Source organism: Folsomia candida, unplaced genomic scaffold (assembly GCF_002217175.1).
Source record: "Folsomia candida strain VU population unplaced genomic scaffold, ASM221717v1 Fcan01_Sc005, whole genome shotgun sequence".
Classification (NCBI taxonomy): Eukaryota; Metazoa; Arthropoda; class Collembola; order Entomobryomorpha; family Isotomidae; genus Folsomia; species Folsomia candida.
This window is the reverse complement of record NW_019091197.1, coordinates 7487184-7505091: the sequence shown is the minus strand read 5'-3', so window position 1 is coordinate 7505091 and position 17908 is coordinate 7487184. Positions and strand designations below refer to the sequence as shown.

General features: G+C 38.3%; 1 protein-coding gene across 1 annotated transcript; it reads right to left on the bottom strand.

Moving 5' to 3' along the window:
- Positions 1 to 7136: 7136 nt before the first annotated feature.
- Positions 7137 to 11092, bottom strand: LOC118435863. The gene is made up of 4 exons (XM_035852345.1): positions 10938 to 11092; positions 10778 to 10865; positions 10565 to 10710; positions 7137 to 10389 (listed from the first exon to the last, which is right to left on the bottom strand). The coding sequence occupies exons 3-4, from the start codon at positions 10598 to 10600 to the stop codon at positions 7678 to 7680; spliced, it is 2748 nt and encodes a 915-aa protein (XP_035708238.1). The 5' UTR covers positions 10601 to 10710; positions 10778 to 10865; positions 10938 to 11092; the 3' UTR covers positions 7137 to 7677.
- Between the last annotated feature and the right edge of the window lie 6816 nt (positions 11093 to 17908).

Sequence of the window (17908 nt, the reverse complement as noted above, 5' to 3'; positions counted from 1 at the left end):
GGATGAATAGTGAATCCGTGGTGTACCAATTATTCTTCGATAATCATTTGTCTCACTCTTAAAGAATGGCTGACAAATTTAAAAATTGAGGCACAAGTTGATACGTGAGAAGGGTTGAAATACCATTCCAGGTCAATTACTGAGTTTAGTGCTCTCCCTTCACTCTTAACTAAGTTCGGTCGCTCACTTTCATTAATCCTGCATTTTGTTATGAAATGAAAGAAACTCCCCTCTTCTCTCATATTGCAGGGTTTGCAAAATTCCTCCGTCGTGAAGTCATGCTTAAATTTCTCGAAATATATAATATTCCTATTTAATCTGCATTGTGCAAAGATGCTGAGTTGATTATATGGGAGATTCAGATTTAGATATGTAGAGGGTCCAGGCAAATTATTCATGATATTCTCAAATGAAGAGAATCTTTTTGAAATTCTCATATTTCCCATGTACTTCTGTCTTGTCATATCTAAAATTCTTGTCAGGATTTCTGGTATCAAAGCACGCGTAACTGCACTGTCTTGTTGCTGCACAAAGTTATTAAAGCCAAAGGGCTGCAGGATATGGTTTAGTTGACCAACCCAGTTGTACGTGTTTCGCGTTGGGTTATTTTCCCAGTCTTTAATTAAGGCAGTAAGGCATTGCTTAGCGTGGCGAGATGGGTCAATATCCATCACCCTCACCCAAAAACAAAGGGCTTGTTTAATAACGCGGAATAGCATGGATGGGACACCACTTTCTAGTCTCAACAAGTAGTTAGGTGTGCATTTCTCTATCCCCAACATTCGCTTAATAAAATATGCCTGTACTTCCTCTAACTTGTTAATGTATCTCAAACTCCAGATATGAGCAGCATACAGAGAACATGAGGCAGATATAGAGTTGAACAGTCGTAATTTTGAGCTCAAACTGCCTATCTTTCCTGCGAAAATAACATTCCAAATCGACCCCAATGCAGCTATCCCTTTCCTTTTGGAGTCCACAGCAGCTTTAGCGACAACTCCTTTCTGAGAAAATATGACACCTAGATATGTATACTGACTAATAATCTCAATTTTCTCCTCTCCATAAGTAAACTCCGTTCCCCTGGCCAGCCTGCCTCCTTTACGAAAAACAATTACCTTCGTTTTGGCCAGATTAACCTTCAGGTCTAAATTCAAAAAATATTTTCGAAGGATGTCAATTTTCCTTTGCAAATCTCTTTGAGAGGAGGCCATTACTATCATATCATCTGCAAAAAGCAAAATATGTAGGTGCCTGTTTACTAGTAATTTAATTCCCGGTATTCCTGATTCCGTTAGAACTTTCTCTATATCTGCTATATAGAGAGAAAACAGAATCGGAGAAAGTACCTCACCCTGAAGAAGACCGAGTGTTACCTGAATTTCAGGTGAATTACCGTGTTCAGATCTTATTACTGTAGACGATTTGTCGTATAGGTTTTTCAGTAGCCTAATAATCTTGCTGGGAAAGCCGAGGGAGGACAACTTACTCCATAATTTTTCATGTGGTATGCTGGGGAAAGCTCGTTCAAAGTCGATAAATAGGGCGAACATTTTGCCTTTCTTCTTTGATAAACTTTTTTGTATTGCTGTTTTTAGGCAAAATATTTGCTCCTCACAACTTCTATTCTTCCTAAACCCCGCTTGGCTTTCCGGCAAAATGTTCCTTTTTTCTGCCCATACCGTAAGCCTCTCCTGCAAGATATTAGTGAAGAGTTTAAGCATGGTGTTCAACAAAGCGATTGGCCTATAGTTTGCGGGGTCATTGGGACAGCCCTTCTTATAAATCATAACTGTAACAGATTTTGCCCACGGGTCTGGTATACTTTCTGACTGCAGTATATCGTTAAACATATTTTGCAATGCCTCTCTGCCTTCATTCTCCAAGCCTTTTAGGAACTCATTCGTAATTGAATCGTGTCCTGGAGACTTGTTATTTTTCAGCTTTTTAAGAGCACTCAATAGTTCCCCTTCACTGATTTCACATTCAACTTCTGGAACCTCGTTTCCTTCGTACAGAGTATGCGATAAAGCTCTAGTGGGCATAATGTTCTTGTAAAAGTTGAGCCAGGTTTCCTTACTTACTTTGTTGGGTAGGGAAGGCTTTGCTCTATATCGTTTTACTGCCTGCCAGAAATCCGAGCTCATTTTACAGTTATTTAGTTGGTGTTGGAAGTTTGTGTCGTACTCTGCTCTTTTAAGTCTGCATATGGATCTGAAAGTGTTTTTTTCCTCTTTGTAATGCTCTCTCATGTTATCTGTCCAACCCTCGTTCAACGCTTTCTTATAAATTTGTTTTATCCTTAGACGTGAGTCTACACAAGCTTTGTCGAACCAAGGCTTGCTTATGACGTTCCTGGTGGTTTTGGTCAAATTGCATTCCTCTGCCGCTGCCATAATGAAATCAGATAGTAACTCGTATGTGATAGTCTCTTTTTCCTCCTTTACTAAAGTGCTGACCACCTTATTATAAAGTTCACTTTTATTCTCGGCCCAGCGCAATTTTTACTCATGACTGTTGCTTTCCTGCATTTGAAAGTTCAGCGTCAGTCTACAGGGAAAATGAGATGAATAAGGCATTTCTATTACTTCTAAGCTCTTACAATAGGCAAGAGTGCAGAAGTCAACGAAAGCCAAGTCGATGGTGCTTAGGCCATGAATTCCGTTGAAAGTAAAATTACCAGGAATGTCCCCTGTGGACCGACCATTTAGTAAGGTCAGCGAGTTATTCTCCATTCCTTCTAATAACAGTGCACCACGCTTGGTAATTTTGCCATCTCGTGAAATTCTGCCTGGCTGAATGTTTTCATGTGGTACAATTTGAGCATCTGATACTTGACCCTCCTCTCCCACCCTCGCATTGAAATCTCCACAGACCACCAACCCATCCAACTTATATTTTTCAGAAGCTTCACGGATTGCATTTTCTAGATCAAGTATGATTTCATCTTTCTCGTTTGATGGTTGAATGTATGCATTTACTACTAGGAAGAATTTATACCCGAATTTCAACCTAATAATGAGGAAGTTTTGATGTGATACTACCAAACAGTCGAATGCAAACAAATCATTCCTAAATAGAGTTGAAATTCCTCCACTTGCTCTCCCTTTTTTATTATGCTTGATGGCGTGTGAGCTAAATATGCTGAACTTTTTGAAGGGGTGCAATATGTAATCACTCTCTTGCCAAGTTTCATATAAGCAGATAATATGCGATTGTGTAAAGATTTCTAGGTCCTTGGAAAGCATGTTGATTAGCTTAAACGACCCTTCTACATTGTAAAATGTTATTACTAAATTAGTAGAGTTAGTTATATTGATATTATTATACTTTACGAATGTTCTGGGTATGCGCTCCATGGGCTGCCGTCCTCAGATCTGATGGATAACGTCTTGGTCCTCATCATAAGAGAGAGTCTTGATCACCACCCCCCCCCCCTTAAGCACCAGTAAACTCCCCTTAGAAAAAGCCATCCTGATCCCATTATCAGCCCTCTTCAAAACGTTAAATTCGTCTCTGAGCTTCTTCTCCTTGGCTCTTTCTTGGATGGATTTGTCCTTGTCGATGAAAATTTTCTCCTTGCCTAAGTTTTTCTTGTTCTTGAGTATGAATTTCACATCCAGATTTCTCAATAGTTTTACGAGTAGTGGGCGTGGTCCTCGTTGCGATGCTTTCCCCAGCCGAAAGATGTCATCAATGGGAATTTGCTTCCCACCCAATTTGGAGAATATGCCATCCACCGCTTCAAGCATTTTTTCAACAGTCTCACCCTGTGCTTTGCTTCTGCCAGTCCGTAGATGACAATTGATTTTTCTCGACATAGCTGGTCAAGTCTTTTCTCGAGACCCTTAGATGAGTTCTCGCAAATTTTTTTGATTGGCTCAAGCATAGCGCTAATTTTTGCTAGCAAGGACGATTCGTTGTAAGCCATGCTGGACTCTTGGTTATCTTGCATAAAGGGTTTATCCGGTGGGGTAGTAAAGGAATTATCTGGGTCACTCGAGCTTTCCTCTGCCTCCCTTTGCTTCTTTTTAGGGTCGTGTGGAGGGGGTGAAAGATTCCTCCTTCTTTCTTTTATCTTTTCTTTGTGGCGTTAATGGTAACATGTGCTTAGCCGTAGGTCTGGCGACACAGAAATTAGTGCAGTCCAGAATACCTTATCACTCAAACCACACCATCTCGAAAGGTGGCTGATTCCGAGTGAAAGTTTGGTCTGCTTTATTTCAATGTTCAGAAAGTTTCCCACTAGCACTTGGAGTTCGAACGTAGAGCAAGTAAAATCGTCTGTTTTCTGGAGAGGCAGTGTGAGATTACGTAAGTTAACTTTAGCTGCCTGTACCAGAAGCCTGCTCCAGCACACAACCTTCCCCGAGTAGAGTCAAGCCAGGAATCAAGCCAATCAAGCCAGGAATATGTGCCAGGAAGACTGGCACATATATTTACCGAATCCAATATTATTTTACTGTAATTTATTTCTGCTAATTTCATTACAAATATTATTTAGGAACTCATTATAATCAACATTTTAATTCAAACTAATAACTGTACCTTCATGGGCCCGAAGCGGCCTCTATAAGGATTGAATAAATCTTATCTTACCTTATCTTATCTTATATATTTACCGAATCCCTTCTGAGACTGCGTCATATAAAGCTGTAGCACCCCCTGGTCTGTAAGATGATGAAGTCAAGTGCGGTACTTCTGCCAATTCTATCGCCCTGTGAGCTATATTCACACTACTGCTGAATTTAATGAGGATTAGTCGTGCCTGGAACAGTTACATGGCTGTGTATACTGGCACTTAATAAATAGCTGCGTATATGTGTACATATGAACATCTTTTACCTGATCGTTTTTAATTGCACGTTGATTATCAACAAATGAATTATATCCTCCGATGACATTGGATTTTTGAACATCCATGGAACCACTTTCGTCGAGTATAACGACAATCAACGTTTTTGCACATCTACGAATTGGGTAGATTGGTCGGCTGATGGCAGAGTCGCCTACAAAATATCGATATTCCTATTTGGACTAGGGAATTACATGTGTGTAATGTTAGCTTCAAAATGTGAATTTCATACTCATAACCACTGGCGGATCATCAATCGCAATGGGGTCGCACCCGTCATATTGGATTTTTGTCCCATATTCCGGTGCACTGCGAATGGTAAAAAAACGGATAAATCATATTGAAAAAGAAGAAATGGTAGTAAATGATGGAGATTAATTACTTTAACGTCTGGGATACTAAAAGGAAGAAAATAACGAAACTGTTTCTGTTCATATTAAATACGTATTTTTTGTAATTATCATAAATGCTTGTGTGTGCAATGTATGAATGATGACGAAAAAGATGTCGAGGAATCAGAGGAATGATGAAGTGTTTCAAGTTAGTAGTTCACAATTTGAAACCAGACCACATAAATTTGATATTTTTGCTGTGCGGAACCCCATCCTGTCATAAACAAATCAAACAATGCACTTTTATCTGGGATATTAATTTGATTGTGAAAACATGAATCAATTGATATCTCAAATCACGTCAAATTCGACTAAACGAAGTTAAGTAATAACTTTAAGTAAATTTTAGTTTGGAATTTTTAATAGTATAGGATGCACAACTGTAACTATCCAAATATAAATTATTCATGTTATTTTGCATTCATGGTATTTTAACTCAACCGAAATTACTTCCAAGGGATGCCTTGTCTTACTAACAATGCGATGCCACCAGCGGTCTCGCTCCAATTTTGATGAAACTACGTAATTATGTAGATTTACATCAATAATTAGACACATGTTTCGGGTTTTTTTCATAATGCTCACTTTGAACGAAGTTATAGAGGTATGCGTGAGCGAAAATTTACATTTTTTCCCAGGCAAATGCGTTGACCTTTGCTTTCATTCATTTCTCCTCTTTTTTTTACTCACTTTCGCTTCCGCAACTTCGCCTTTGAGAATAATTTTCTAAATCAGAATTACAAATATAAATACATATCATAAATATGTAACTGAAATTCAAACAAATTGAGTTATGTAAAATTAACGATAATCGTTATTTTGCTATAAATTATTAAACTTAAACCTTTTGTAATATTAGAAGGAAAAAATATTCTCAACGGTAATAACTTATTTATTATTTATTAAATAAAATAACGATTATCATTAACTTTACATAAATTTCAGTTACATATTTATGTTATGTATTTATATTTGTAATTCTGATTTAGAAAATTATTCTCAAAGTCAAAGTTGCGAGAAGCGACAGTGAGTACAAAAAGTGCATTATTAACAACCTTTCTTGAATTGTAAACGACTATTTGAAATGTTATCTAAATTTCGAGTAAATTAAAGTTGACAGGTTATTAACAAAATTTCGCCTTGTTTACAAAATTCTGAATTCCGATCCTGTATGGTTTAGTATATGCAGGACATGAACTTAAAGAAATTAATGATATTAACTAATCATTTTAATCAAATGTATTTCGTGATGCCAATAAATCGCTTTAAATCACCTGAATAGCTAAACGTCCAACTCAATTTATAATCCAACAAACTTTATAAATGATAAAAAATAATTATACACACTTGCCCCTTCTGATACACGTTCATCCTAAAATATTTATTATATATCATCATCGAAATGTTGACAACTTTGCAACCAACAAATGCGTGCTTTTATGCTATCAGTGCTATTTTATGCTATCTTTAAACAATACCACATCAATCATACGTATATTTAATAATCATCATAAGATACGTAGGGCAAAATATGATTGAAAATATAAATTTATTTAAATTCAATTATCTAAATTCACAATGATTAAATTCTTATGGAAAGATTGACATATATAAAACATTCATTAAATACTACAAGAAACTTTATTACGGAGATTAAAACTGAAAACTATATTGTTTTTATACGAATGTCAATTTGACATTGTCAAGTTTTTTATCTCGAATGCAATCAGGGTACGCTACCCCGAGTTTTTGTGGGTCGGGGTTTTTGGGGTTTTTGTGTGTTTTTGGGGTTTCAAATCCCGGAAAAACCCCAAAGCCTAATGGGGTTTTTGCGGGTTTTTGTGGGTTTTTGCAAGATTTTGGGGCGGATTTAAACAAACTTCTTAAAATTAATGAAATTTTGAAGCATGAAATTTTGAACATTTCCATGTGTGACTTGAATCTCTACGTATCACTAACAAGCAAATCTTGGTTTCCAACTTGGTTTGCATGTTAAACATGAACTTTAGACTTGGGAGTCCAAGTCACATATGAAAATGCTTAAATTTTCAAGCTGACTTCGAATTTTGAATTAATTTTACTCTAATATTTTGTTTTAAGAAATTTGTTTCAATCTGCCCCAAAATCTACAAAAACCCCAAAAACCCCGGAAAAACTCCTGGTTAAGGGTTTTTCTAGAAAAACCCCGTGGTTTTCCGAACCCTGAATGCAATCATCATTACGATTGAAAAGAATCAAATGTTTTTTCTTTTAATTTTCTGTGTGGTTCGACGTAAACATTAAAAAAGCTTGTTTCTTAAAAAGTTCCGTTAGAAACATTACGAACGTACAAATTAGACTTATATATGTCCACGCAAATTTCACTTCACTATTTTTAATTGAAATTTACTATCCATTATTCATTCAAGTATTTTCCTGACAAAGAACCGCTTAACTTCCACAACCCCAGCTTCTTGGGTAATCGTCTTTCTCGATATACCTCCCATTTGGAGAAATGATCTCCATATTTCTCCCATGATTTATTATAACAGCGTTCGTATTTCCTAAATCCACCCTGCTATTCCCAGACTTATCGTCGCACCTTAAGTGAACATCGCCCTCCTTTACGTATCCTTCCCACACTTCAATCTCCACATTACAGTTGGATGCATCATCTTGAAACACAATTCCGTCATGCGCCCCTTCTCTCCGTTTTTGGAGAACAAGATAAATATTTTTAAAGGTATGACCCTCTCCAGAAATTGTAAGGGCCTGTCTGGAATCAACAATCCTTATTGATATTACATCACAATTAGTCGATCTCCTTGTAAAGAAAGCCCCATACGTTGCTGATAAAATTTCTACATTTTTAAATTTGTGGCGAATCCCGGACACCCTAAGTCCCATGTGCTCAGTCACTATTGTAACTTTACTTAATACGTTTTCATTTCCTCCCACACTGATACCAAATCTTTTAGATGTTACTTTTAGATTTGTTACGGAATTCGCATCCCCTGCCAGTCTTAGAGCGTCGTCACCGTGTGTGTGGCCAATGGAAAAGTTGGCTAAGGTGCAGCCGTTACTAATCTCCATTATTCCTTTAATAATGGTCTCCTCGATTTCTTCTCCGATTATTGAGATATTCTTGGAGGTAACTTTGAATGGTAGGGATGATTCAAAAATTCCCTTAGTTAGTTTAAGGGAGGATCCTTTTTCCACAGTTTGGAGGAGGGTGAACAGTTCTCCGGGCTCTGAATGGACGACAATTGGTCCTACAGTATTCCTCCACTTAATATCTTGTATTTCTTTAATCCTTTGTTGCGGGTCTTTTTTCGTCATTTGAATTATCCTCTCCTTTATTTTGTAAATTAGCGGATGATTATCAACCACTGAATGGTCTCCATGATTGACAAGTGTGTCGAAAAGTTGCCTCCTCTTGGAGACATTTATTCGCTGAGCAACTTCCCAGATAGTCAAACCAAGTGAGAATATGTCCGCTTGTTTTCCATAATGTCCATCACTAATTTCAGGTGCTCGGTAAGCAAAGGTCCCGATACCTTCGGTAAGACTGTAATTATCTGTTCGACCTTGCGTATTATCTTTGCTATTTGGGACGGTAGCAAAGAGTATTTGAGATAATCCGAAATCACCGACTTTAACTGGAAATTCATACCTCCCACCGCTAAAAAACACGTTATTTGGATTTAGATCTCTGTGAAGGATGTCTTTATAATGAAGAAATTTCATCCCCTCAATGATTCCGTGGATAATTCGTATCTGCGCAATGTACAATCTAGATTTTTCAATTGCGTCAATCTTCCCATCGTCCAACCAAGATCTCAAGGATAGGCCACATAATTCCATTTCCAAGCATGGCAGCTCATACTCCAGGTCTCCGACTGGTTTTAGTCTCTCAATCGTCTCTTCTTCGGAATCCTCTGGAAAAAATGAAGCCAATTCCTGTCTGCTCGCTTGCATAAACGCGAACTGGAACAATCTCACTATATTTGGATGGTAAAGAAATTCGCATTTTCGAAATTCATCCACCAAATCTTCTTTTTCCGAGAGTAGCGGCGTAACTGAAGATAAGACCTGTCCCGGGCCTAAGGGTTGCAGTATCTTAACTGCACTTTGAAGTCCAACTTTTATATTTTGTGCTTGAAACACGACACCATAACCCCCTCTTCCGAGCTCTTGTTCGATTTTAATATTCTTAAAGAAATCATGATCCCGGGTGAGTTGAACTGCTCTGACGGCGGAATTAGGTAGTTGGGAAATTTCCTCGGATATTTCTATATTTACATCTTCCATTTGCGTAATTCTTTCTTGAATGTCCTCACTTACTAACGATTTGACAAGATTACCCGCGTTTATTAAAATGGGATGTTCCATATCGCCATATCCCATCATGACAAATGGAGAACGTGACCACGAATACGTTCTCCCGTGTTTGTCAGGATTCACCAAAAAGGCAATCGTCCTTATTAGAAACCCCATAGCATACAGGTCACCCTCTTTCGTAAGTACGTCCCCCGATTTCCACTCGGGTGCCACGAATTTTGGTCCGAATCCGGTATGAATTATTTGAACTGGGAGACAATATTTTTGCGCGTTGTTCCACTGAAAGACTAAATTGTTCGAATTTAGCTCCCCATGGATAATTCCGTTTTGATGGAGAAATTTCACGCCGTCAACTAGCCCTCTTAAAATGGCTATCTGGTACTGATAAATTTCCAGAGCTTCGGTAGGATCGGTAAAGTGGGTGTGGTGGGAGTGGTTAGCTATCCACGTTTGGAGGGGGTGGTGCTGTTCGAAGGCAGGCGAGCCGATAAGGATCATGTCAAAATCTTTCTGGTCTTTGTATTTGGCAAATCTGTCGGCCTCTTCGAAATCTGAGTGCCACCCCTTAATTGATTTTCTGGTCATGATACCCTCCTGGAAATGTAGGGTCGGCATGATAAACTCACAGCGTTTCTTCAATAAGTGGAGAGACGATTGGTATCTCCTTATTTCGTCCAAATTACGCTGAGCATACTCGCCTTTAATTAGAAATCGCATCAATACTGGGGGAATATCTGCTAGGTTGTCATGAAAAATCGTAAGCCTAGGAAATTCAGTCCAGGTTTTATCGGAGAATGTGTCAGTTTGAGTTTCCACAAGCTCCTAAAAATACATTTAGAATATAAACATTTGTTAGCATTTTAATAACACGTGGGGTCATATGTCACTATATATAAAACGTTTAAAGGTCGTCGACCTTTGACGGCTGGATACTTTCTTCGTTTTGCATAAGACCAAGACGAAACCTGGCAATTTCAGATAAGATTAGTTTGCTTACCGTTGTCTCTTTTTCTAAATTTCCCTCAGAATCCATTTAACTGATTTTCACTCGTCAGTGTCGAGCATTTACAGCTTATTAATTAAAAATGTTTCTATGGTAATCGTCAATAATCCCCGTCCACACTTGAAGAATTTGTTTTTCAACTAAATTAAATTACAATAAAACATTTCGTTCCCCTATATATCCATAAAGATTTTTAGCAACACTTACATTATTATTATTTGTGCGAAATTTTGCGCTGCAAATTTCGGAGTCCAAAGAAACAGTTTGTCATATTTTTCCTTGCTTCAACAAATATCTAAGGCAGAAATTAAGTTGTATATATTAAATCAAAATATGGTTGCTCTAATAATATCATAATTACCCACACCTTACACATCCAACGATTTAGTTAATCCTTTAATTTTACAAAATGCACTGGATGGACTGAGTACAGACATAAATTTCACAATTGTTCTAATTGAGCTACCTTTAATTAATAAATACAAAATTAATTTTAAATAAATCACATCAGTTTGACCTGATTTATAAATATTTGTTAACTTTTTACTGAGAACAGATGAGTTTCTCCTGGGTAAGTTTGTAGGTTGAGAATCTGTGTTCCTAGTGGGACAGAATGGAAAAGCGATATTCTATTCTGTCAATGCTATACCGTACTAGTAGGTGGAGTCTTACCACCAAAACTACATAATGCACTCATTCGCTTACTGTACCTTGATAAGTTATTTTTTTAACAAATGCAAAGTTTGGTGTACATTTATTAATGAAGCCTCCATGAATTTTAAATAGGTAGGTGAAAACATCTTGATTCATCTGGTACCACTACTTTTTCATCGTAACGAAACCAGGACGAATTTTACTAAATACTACTATCCCACTACGTTTTCCAGTACGTAGTGGGATAGAAATAGTAAAATTTGTCCGTAAGTTAAAAATTTTGAAAGATATAAACTCTTAAACCCTACCTACTCGTAAATTCGGCTTGTGTTGTGAAATCTCGGCGAGACCGAGATGAGACGAGATGGGATGAAGGCCGTCTCACCTCATCTCAAGTCTCGTCTCAGTTTAACCGAGACGAAATATTCCGTCTCATATTTCGTCTCATCTCAAATCTCATGAGACGTCTCATCTCATGGGAAGCCCTACTTGGTAGGCATCTCACGAGTCACGATGCAATTCCACAAGTGAACTGCACAGTACGTTTTTAAATATCGTGCAATTTACAAAATTTTAAAAACGGTTTTAATTCATTACAAACTTCCACAGGTTTGTGGGAAAACTATGAAAAATTCACGCTCCCTCAAAGCACACCTGACTTTGCACGCCAACCGTCCCACATTAGCTGTGAATTCTGTACCCGAATTTTTAAAACAGTCCAAGGTTTGCAGGGACACGTATAGAACGTCCACACAACGGGCGTACGAAGGCAATTATTTAACTGCACATTTTTAAAATGCCCTGCAACGTTTCGTACACATTTCGTACACAGGACTTTCGAGCCACATCCATGCCGAACACGACAAAATTCCAGTCCGGTTCCCGTGCAGGCATTTTGGAAAAAAGTTTAAACGTAAGGGAGGTTTGGAGGAACATTTCAAAACCCATGCGATCCAACGAACCCGGCTGCCCTGCAAGTTTCCCGGATGTGATAAAACATTTGCAAATAAATCATACGTCGCACGACATTTTGCTACTTATCATGCGTATAATCATGTCCGATATCCGTGTGCTCTGTGCCGGAAAGAATTTAAATTTAACGGGAATCTTAGCCGGCATGTGGGATATTTACTAATCAGAATGCATTACTGGCAAAGTTTGCCTGGGAATAAATAGGGTTGGTTTTCCGACGGATCGGATCGGATCGGATAGACAGTCCATCGGATCGGATATTTCATCATGTCGGATAATCCGATCGGATATCAGGGCCAATCCGATCCGAATCCGAGCAATCCGACGGATATCCGATCGGATCGGATAATGATCCGACCATTTCTAAAAGGCAATCAAATCCGTTAATGATTCATGTTTTTAATGAATAATTAACTTATTTAGCTAAGTGCTGTAGTAATTAATTACAAAATGACGTAATTATTATTAGTTATGTAATTAATAACAATTATTTTTGTAATTAATTACTTCCTTAACTATATGCAACAATACTCAAGGCAAAATTAATCAGTATTTTAACTGATAATGTGCTCTAAGTACTTTATGGTAATGTAATTGTAATAAGTAATTAATAACTTCGCTTCAATTGATACGTAAAGCAATTAATTAGCATTATCTAATTACCTGATGTTAAAACTAGAATGCGTATTACATAAAATCTTGATGTGTGAGATACTTTAGTTAAAAATAGTAAGAAATTGCAACAAATTACACTAATTAATTATGCTAAACAGTTGTCAGTTGTGACAATATTTGAATCTACGCATTTTAAGGGAGAATAATTTCGCAAGTCACCACCAGACTGCGGAATTATAGTAAATACAGATTATCCGATATCCGATCGGATATCCGAAGTATCCGTCGGATTGATCCGATCGGATAAAACATCTTATCCGATCCGATCCGAAAGCTCTCGGATATTTTTATTTACGATCCGATCCGATGATTATCCGATCCGATCCGACGGATCGGATATTCTCGGATCGGATAGACCAACCCTAGGAATAAATACCGCTTACATCTTTGTTCTACCTCGCAACTTTAATTACTTTCATGTCACAATGCATAAGTACTTTAACCGATCGATGACACCCATTAAATTGTTTATTAAAACGTGTATAAAAGCATAAATATCCCAGTGTCATTTTGCAGGTGAGGAGTACAATTTCAAATGGATGTATGTACTTGTCGATTATCCCAGCTCTAAACAAAAAATATGAGTTTTTATACACACGAAATCAAATTTTCTCAAACTTAATTACAAAATATTTTGGTAATAAATCGGTATCCTTGTTCAACCTGTGGTAAAATGGGTGACGAAAACTGTCACCCGATGTGATCACCGCAGCTCGCAATGGGCCATGGACCATTTTTCAGATGGTCCATCGATGGACCCCGGATCAATTTATTGCGAGCTATGACCGTTACACCCCACATTGTATTATTAGACCGCCCAGTGTTGCAAAAATATCTGGGGGTGTAACCCTATCAAAATATATATATGTATAACAGGGGGATCCAAACGGATATATTTTCAGGCATATTTGTCGACCACACCCCCTGTGGGGGGAGTTATCCCCCCAGGGGGTGTGGTCTTTATATTTTTATATTTTGTAATCAGAAACTCATACTGACTCTAGATTGATAGTTTTGAAGATTTAAAAAATTTTCCCGCCAAGATATAGCCGTTTATATACCCAAAAACCTGCGTTTTTAGGCAACTTTGAAGGGGTGTAACCAGGTGTATGGCAGCTACCCGACCAGGATATTTACGATTTCTCATTCTAATGGGACGGCACTACAACCCTAGGCAGAAAGGTCTGTCGGGTACCTGCCGTCCCCACAGTTACACCCCCTCGAACTTTCTCAAAAACTCCTACTTTGAAGTTATTACAAAATATAGAGTTTGACAATTTTTAAGTGCATTCACGGCACAAAATTTAAGAACCAGTTGGACAAGCTCGTTTGTGTCCGGTGTGGTCGACAAATATGCCTGAAAATATATCCGTTTGGATCCCCCTGTTATACATATATATATTTTGATAGGGTTACACCCCCAGATATTTTTGCAACACTGGGCGGTCCAATAATACAATGTGCACCCCCTCAAAAGAAAGAAAACAAACAAGTAATATCCAACTCGATATAGCAAAATTCCAGTTTATCCCAGATTTTAATTTATTTTATATAGGTATCATTGGTCCCAGATAGTTGCCCTAGCATACCCTATATCCATCTCAACCATTATCTCAATACATACTTCAGCAATGTTTGGGCTCAACAGTTTAAAAATAAATACGTATATATGTATAATAAACCGTTGTAACGTTAGAATTAGCTCACCCTGTAGAATTTATTTGACATTATTTTGCACCAATGGTGCAGAATTGTCGGATAAAATAGATAGGCAATTTTGGCATAATTTTGCATTAATGGTGCAGAATAGGCGGACAAAAGATACACATAATTGTGATATAATTTTTCACCAATGGTGGAAAATAAACCAGGGAAAATCAACCATAATTTTGACATGAAATTTTGACAAATTCGAAGTAAAAATTATAGTTATTTCTTCCGGTTCTTATGCACTTTTCGTGCATTTTGCATCTGTTCCTTCAATTGTTTGGCACCATTGTGAGTCGCCGATTGTTCGATATCAGTGGTGCTAATAACTCGGTCAAGGATGCCAATAACTGGCTCTAATTAGCATGAATTGATGCAAAAGAGTCGTTAACACACAGACAGACAGACAGACGGACAAGAGGTATTCAATAGCTCCTCTGCAGGGTGAGCTAATAATTTATAACATGGCTTTAAACTCTTTAGTTGCATACATCCTCGCCATAAGCCTCACCACCTTAAACCAATATGCACAAGATTCCGCAAGGATTTTACCAAGTTCGAGAAAAAAACAAGCCATGGCCACTACTAAAGTAATCCACCAAATGGTATAAAACGTCTCCAAATTTGCCAACTTGATCACTTCTATTGCTTCAATGGTACTATTGTTATCTTTCGCTTGTTGATTTGCCCCTACAATTTTTTCTGTATTGAACACACTATCTTCCCACATGTCGTAAATTCCAGAACTGTGTAACGAGTTGTGCACTGCCACGAGTAGGTGGCGGTGTGGCGTGTAGAAATACCAATAGTGGTACGAAATATCCCCGATTGAACAAATGACACTTATGCTGATGTTTCACCTTCCTCACGACGCTCTCAAGTTGTTGGGAAAACAGTAGTTGGTCCCTATCTTTAGATGGGGTGTAATATCCCTGTAATTTTTGCTCGTCCGCGAGAGCCGCCACCAAAATACTTTTGGTGCCCCCGCCATTATCGAAATAGTCCTGTAACAGGCTGAACTTCTCTAAGACAAATGTCACGTTAATTTTGTCAAGTACCCCACATTTTTTAAATTCGTGTCGGATTCCTGGATCGTATTGTAAAATATTTTGAATATGAGATTCCACATCGTACTTTATTGTATAAGAGGTCCGCACAAAGTCTGTAATATATTGGAATTTGTCTGGCGCCATGGGAACCAGAAGTTTTCCTGTTATTATGGATTCGTACAGAAGCGGAATTAGCTGACTAAGCAGACCAAACAAGAAAAACCGCTCGGTATAAGACCTGACCCCGTTGCGAAAGAGGATAGAAATCAGGACATACATTTGGTAAGTGTAGATATCTACAAGGTTACTGGGTGGTGCATCCAGCGACAAACTATTTAGGGCTTGTAGAGGGAGTAATACAAGTAAGAAGACCCACATCAACGAGTCGAATGGAGACAGCCAGATAGACATTTTGGCGCTTCTGGTTTCAAAAATTGAATGCTTTCTACAGTAAATTATCCCACTGTGATATTGACCACTGAAAACCATTCCGGTGATGTCGTCCGCATTATGTTCGTCCGTTTTTGCACTCTTTCCAACAATTGAAGGGATATACGCGTATTTTTTGTCTCGTAATTTCGATTTAAGTGACATCCAGAAAAATGTAAGGTTAAAGTGCTTTTCTAAAATACAACGTTCTAAACGCTTAGCAATATATGGTCGGTTATATTTGTGGGAAAATTTGTCAACTTTGGGACATATATTGTCCCAGGGAGCATACGACTCGGCTGAATATACGATTAGTTGGGAAAAGTCGATCTTCATTAGATTTTTAGAATAGTACAGATTTGTCCAAATGTTGGGGAGTAGGTTGAACCTATTCGTGGTTTTGTGATATTCTAAAGTGATCCTGTCCAATAGATGGATGTATACTGGGGCGGGAATGTTGGTCCATATTTTTAAACTGCTTGGTCTCCGTTGCCATTCCGTGATTAGAATGAACGTAAAACTACGTGAGTACGAGTACTCTTCGAGACCATAAAGGAGTTCAGAATAAGGGGCATAATTGTTATGGAAAATGAAGAAAAATGTGCAATAGTTGGACAACCTGTTGACCTTTCGGTAAAGAGGGAGTTTCTCGGTAGGTGGAAATGGTACCGCGAAAATGTTCCAAGATACAAAGTTGGAGTGGGATTTGGTTTGCTGTGAGGTTATCCAATAGTGGGCGACTTGTTCCATTTCTTGAAAAAGCTCCACGACAAGGTTACACTGGAAAGCGTTACTTATCGGGATTTCTGGGTTACTCTGCTCTTCATATTTTAAGGGATTTGGAGTATTTTCAAGATGGACAGTGATCGCTGAAGTGCAGTCTGTGACACAGTCCAATTGTCTCAATCGAGCCGTACAGTGGAAATCTCCACACGTATTGAAAGTTGGACAGTCGGTTTCGTCCCAACTGGAAGTTGTGTAACACCAAGGGCCACCGCTTCCGAGACAGTATCGCCAACATCGAGGTGGGTCCCATGCCTTAGAATGACCTGAAGTGCCTTGAGGATTGTATTGATTTGCGGTGCAGTCCGCAACGCAACCTTGTGAAGCTCCTTGGCAGCCTATCGAGTTATCACAAGTGTACTTCTCCAAACATTGGAAGCTTTGAATGCAACCGGATCCGGTGTAGCACCAATCGCCCGAATTTCGCCCTTGCAGTATCGCCAACAACGCCCGGATGGTTTCCACCCTTTCGTGCAGCCTTTAGTCCCTCGTGGAGAATATGCGGTCGTATTGAGAGTAGTTGTGAGCCAAAGTATGAGAAAGGTTGGAAATGTCATTTTGAATTATTTCCCGAAATGTATGCAAATTCTGATTTTCAGAGGCCACAGCAAAATATTTATGTATAAGGTGGTACTGATGCTACGACAACCTACATGTAGGATTTTTATTTATTGTACTTATATTTTTTATGGTAGACAGAACTCCATAGTCTTAACTGTATATGAAGCATAGACATTTTATATAACTATTTAATTTTGTAGAGTGGATCGTTCAGCCTGCGTGTTCACTTTGGGTTGTGGCACATTCGAAAGGCAAAGGCACCTCTGACATACTCACTTTGTCCTAGCACGTAATGTTCTACATTTTAGTGTAGAAAATTCTGGACCTCGTTGATATAAACACAGTTGCTAGTTTGGGGTTCGCCGAACTTTTGAGGTTCGATAAGTACCGAACCGAACCGTACCCGAACCGTACATTGTTCGGTTACGGGTACGGTTCGGTGAGATTGTAAAATTCTCAAGGTACGGTTCGGGTACGGTTCGGTCGGATTTAAAAAAATTTAAGGTAC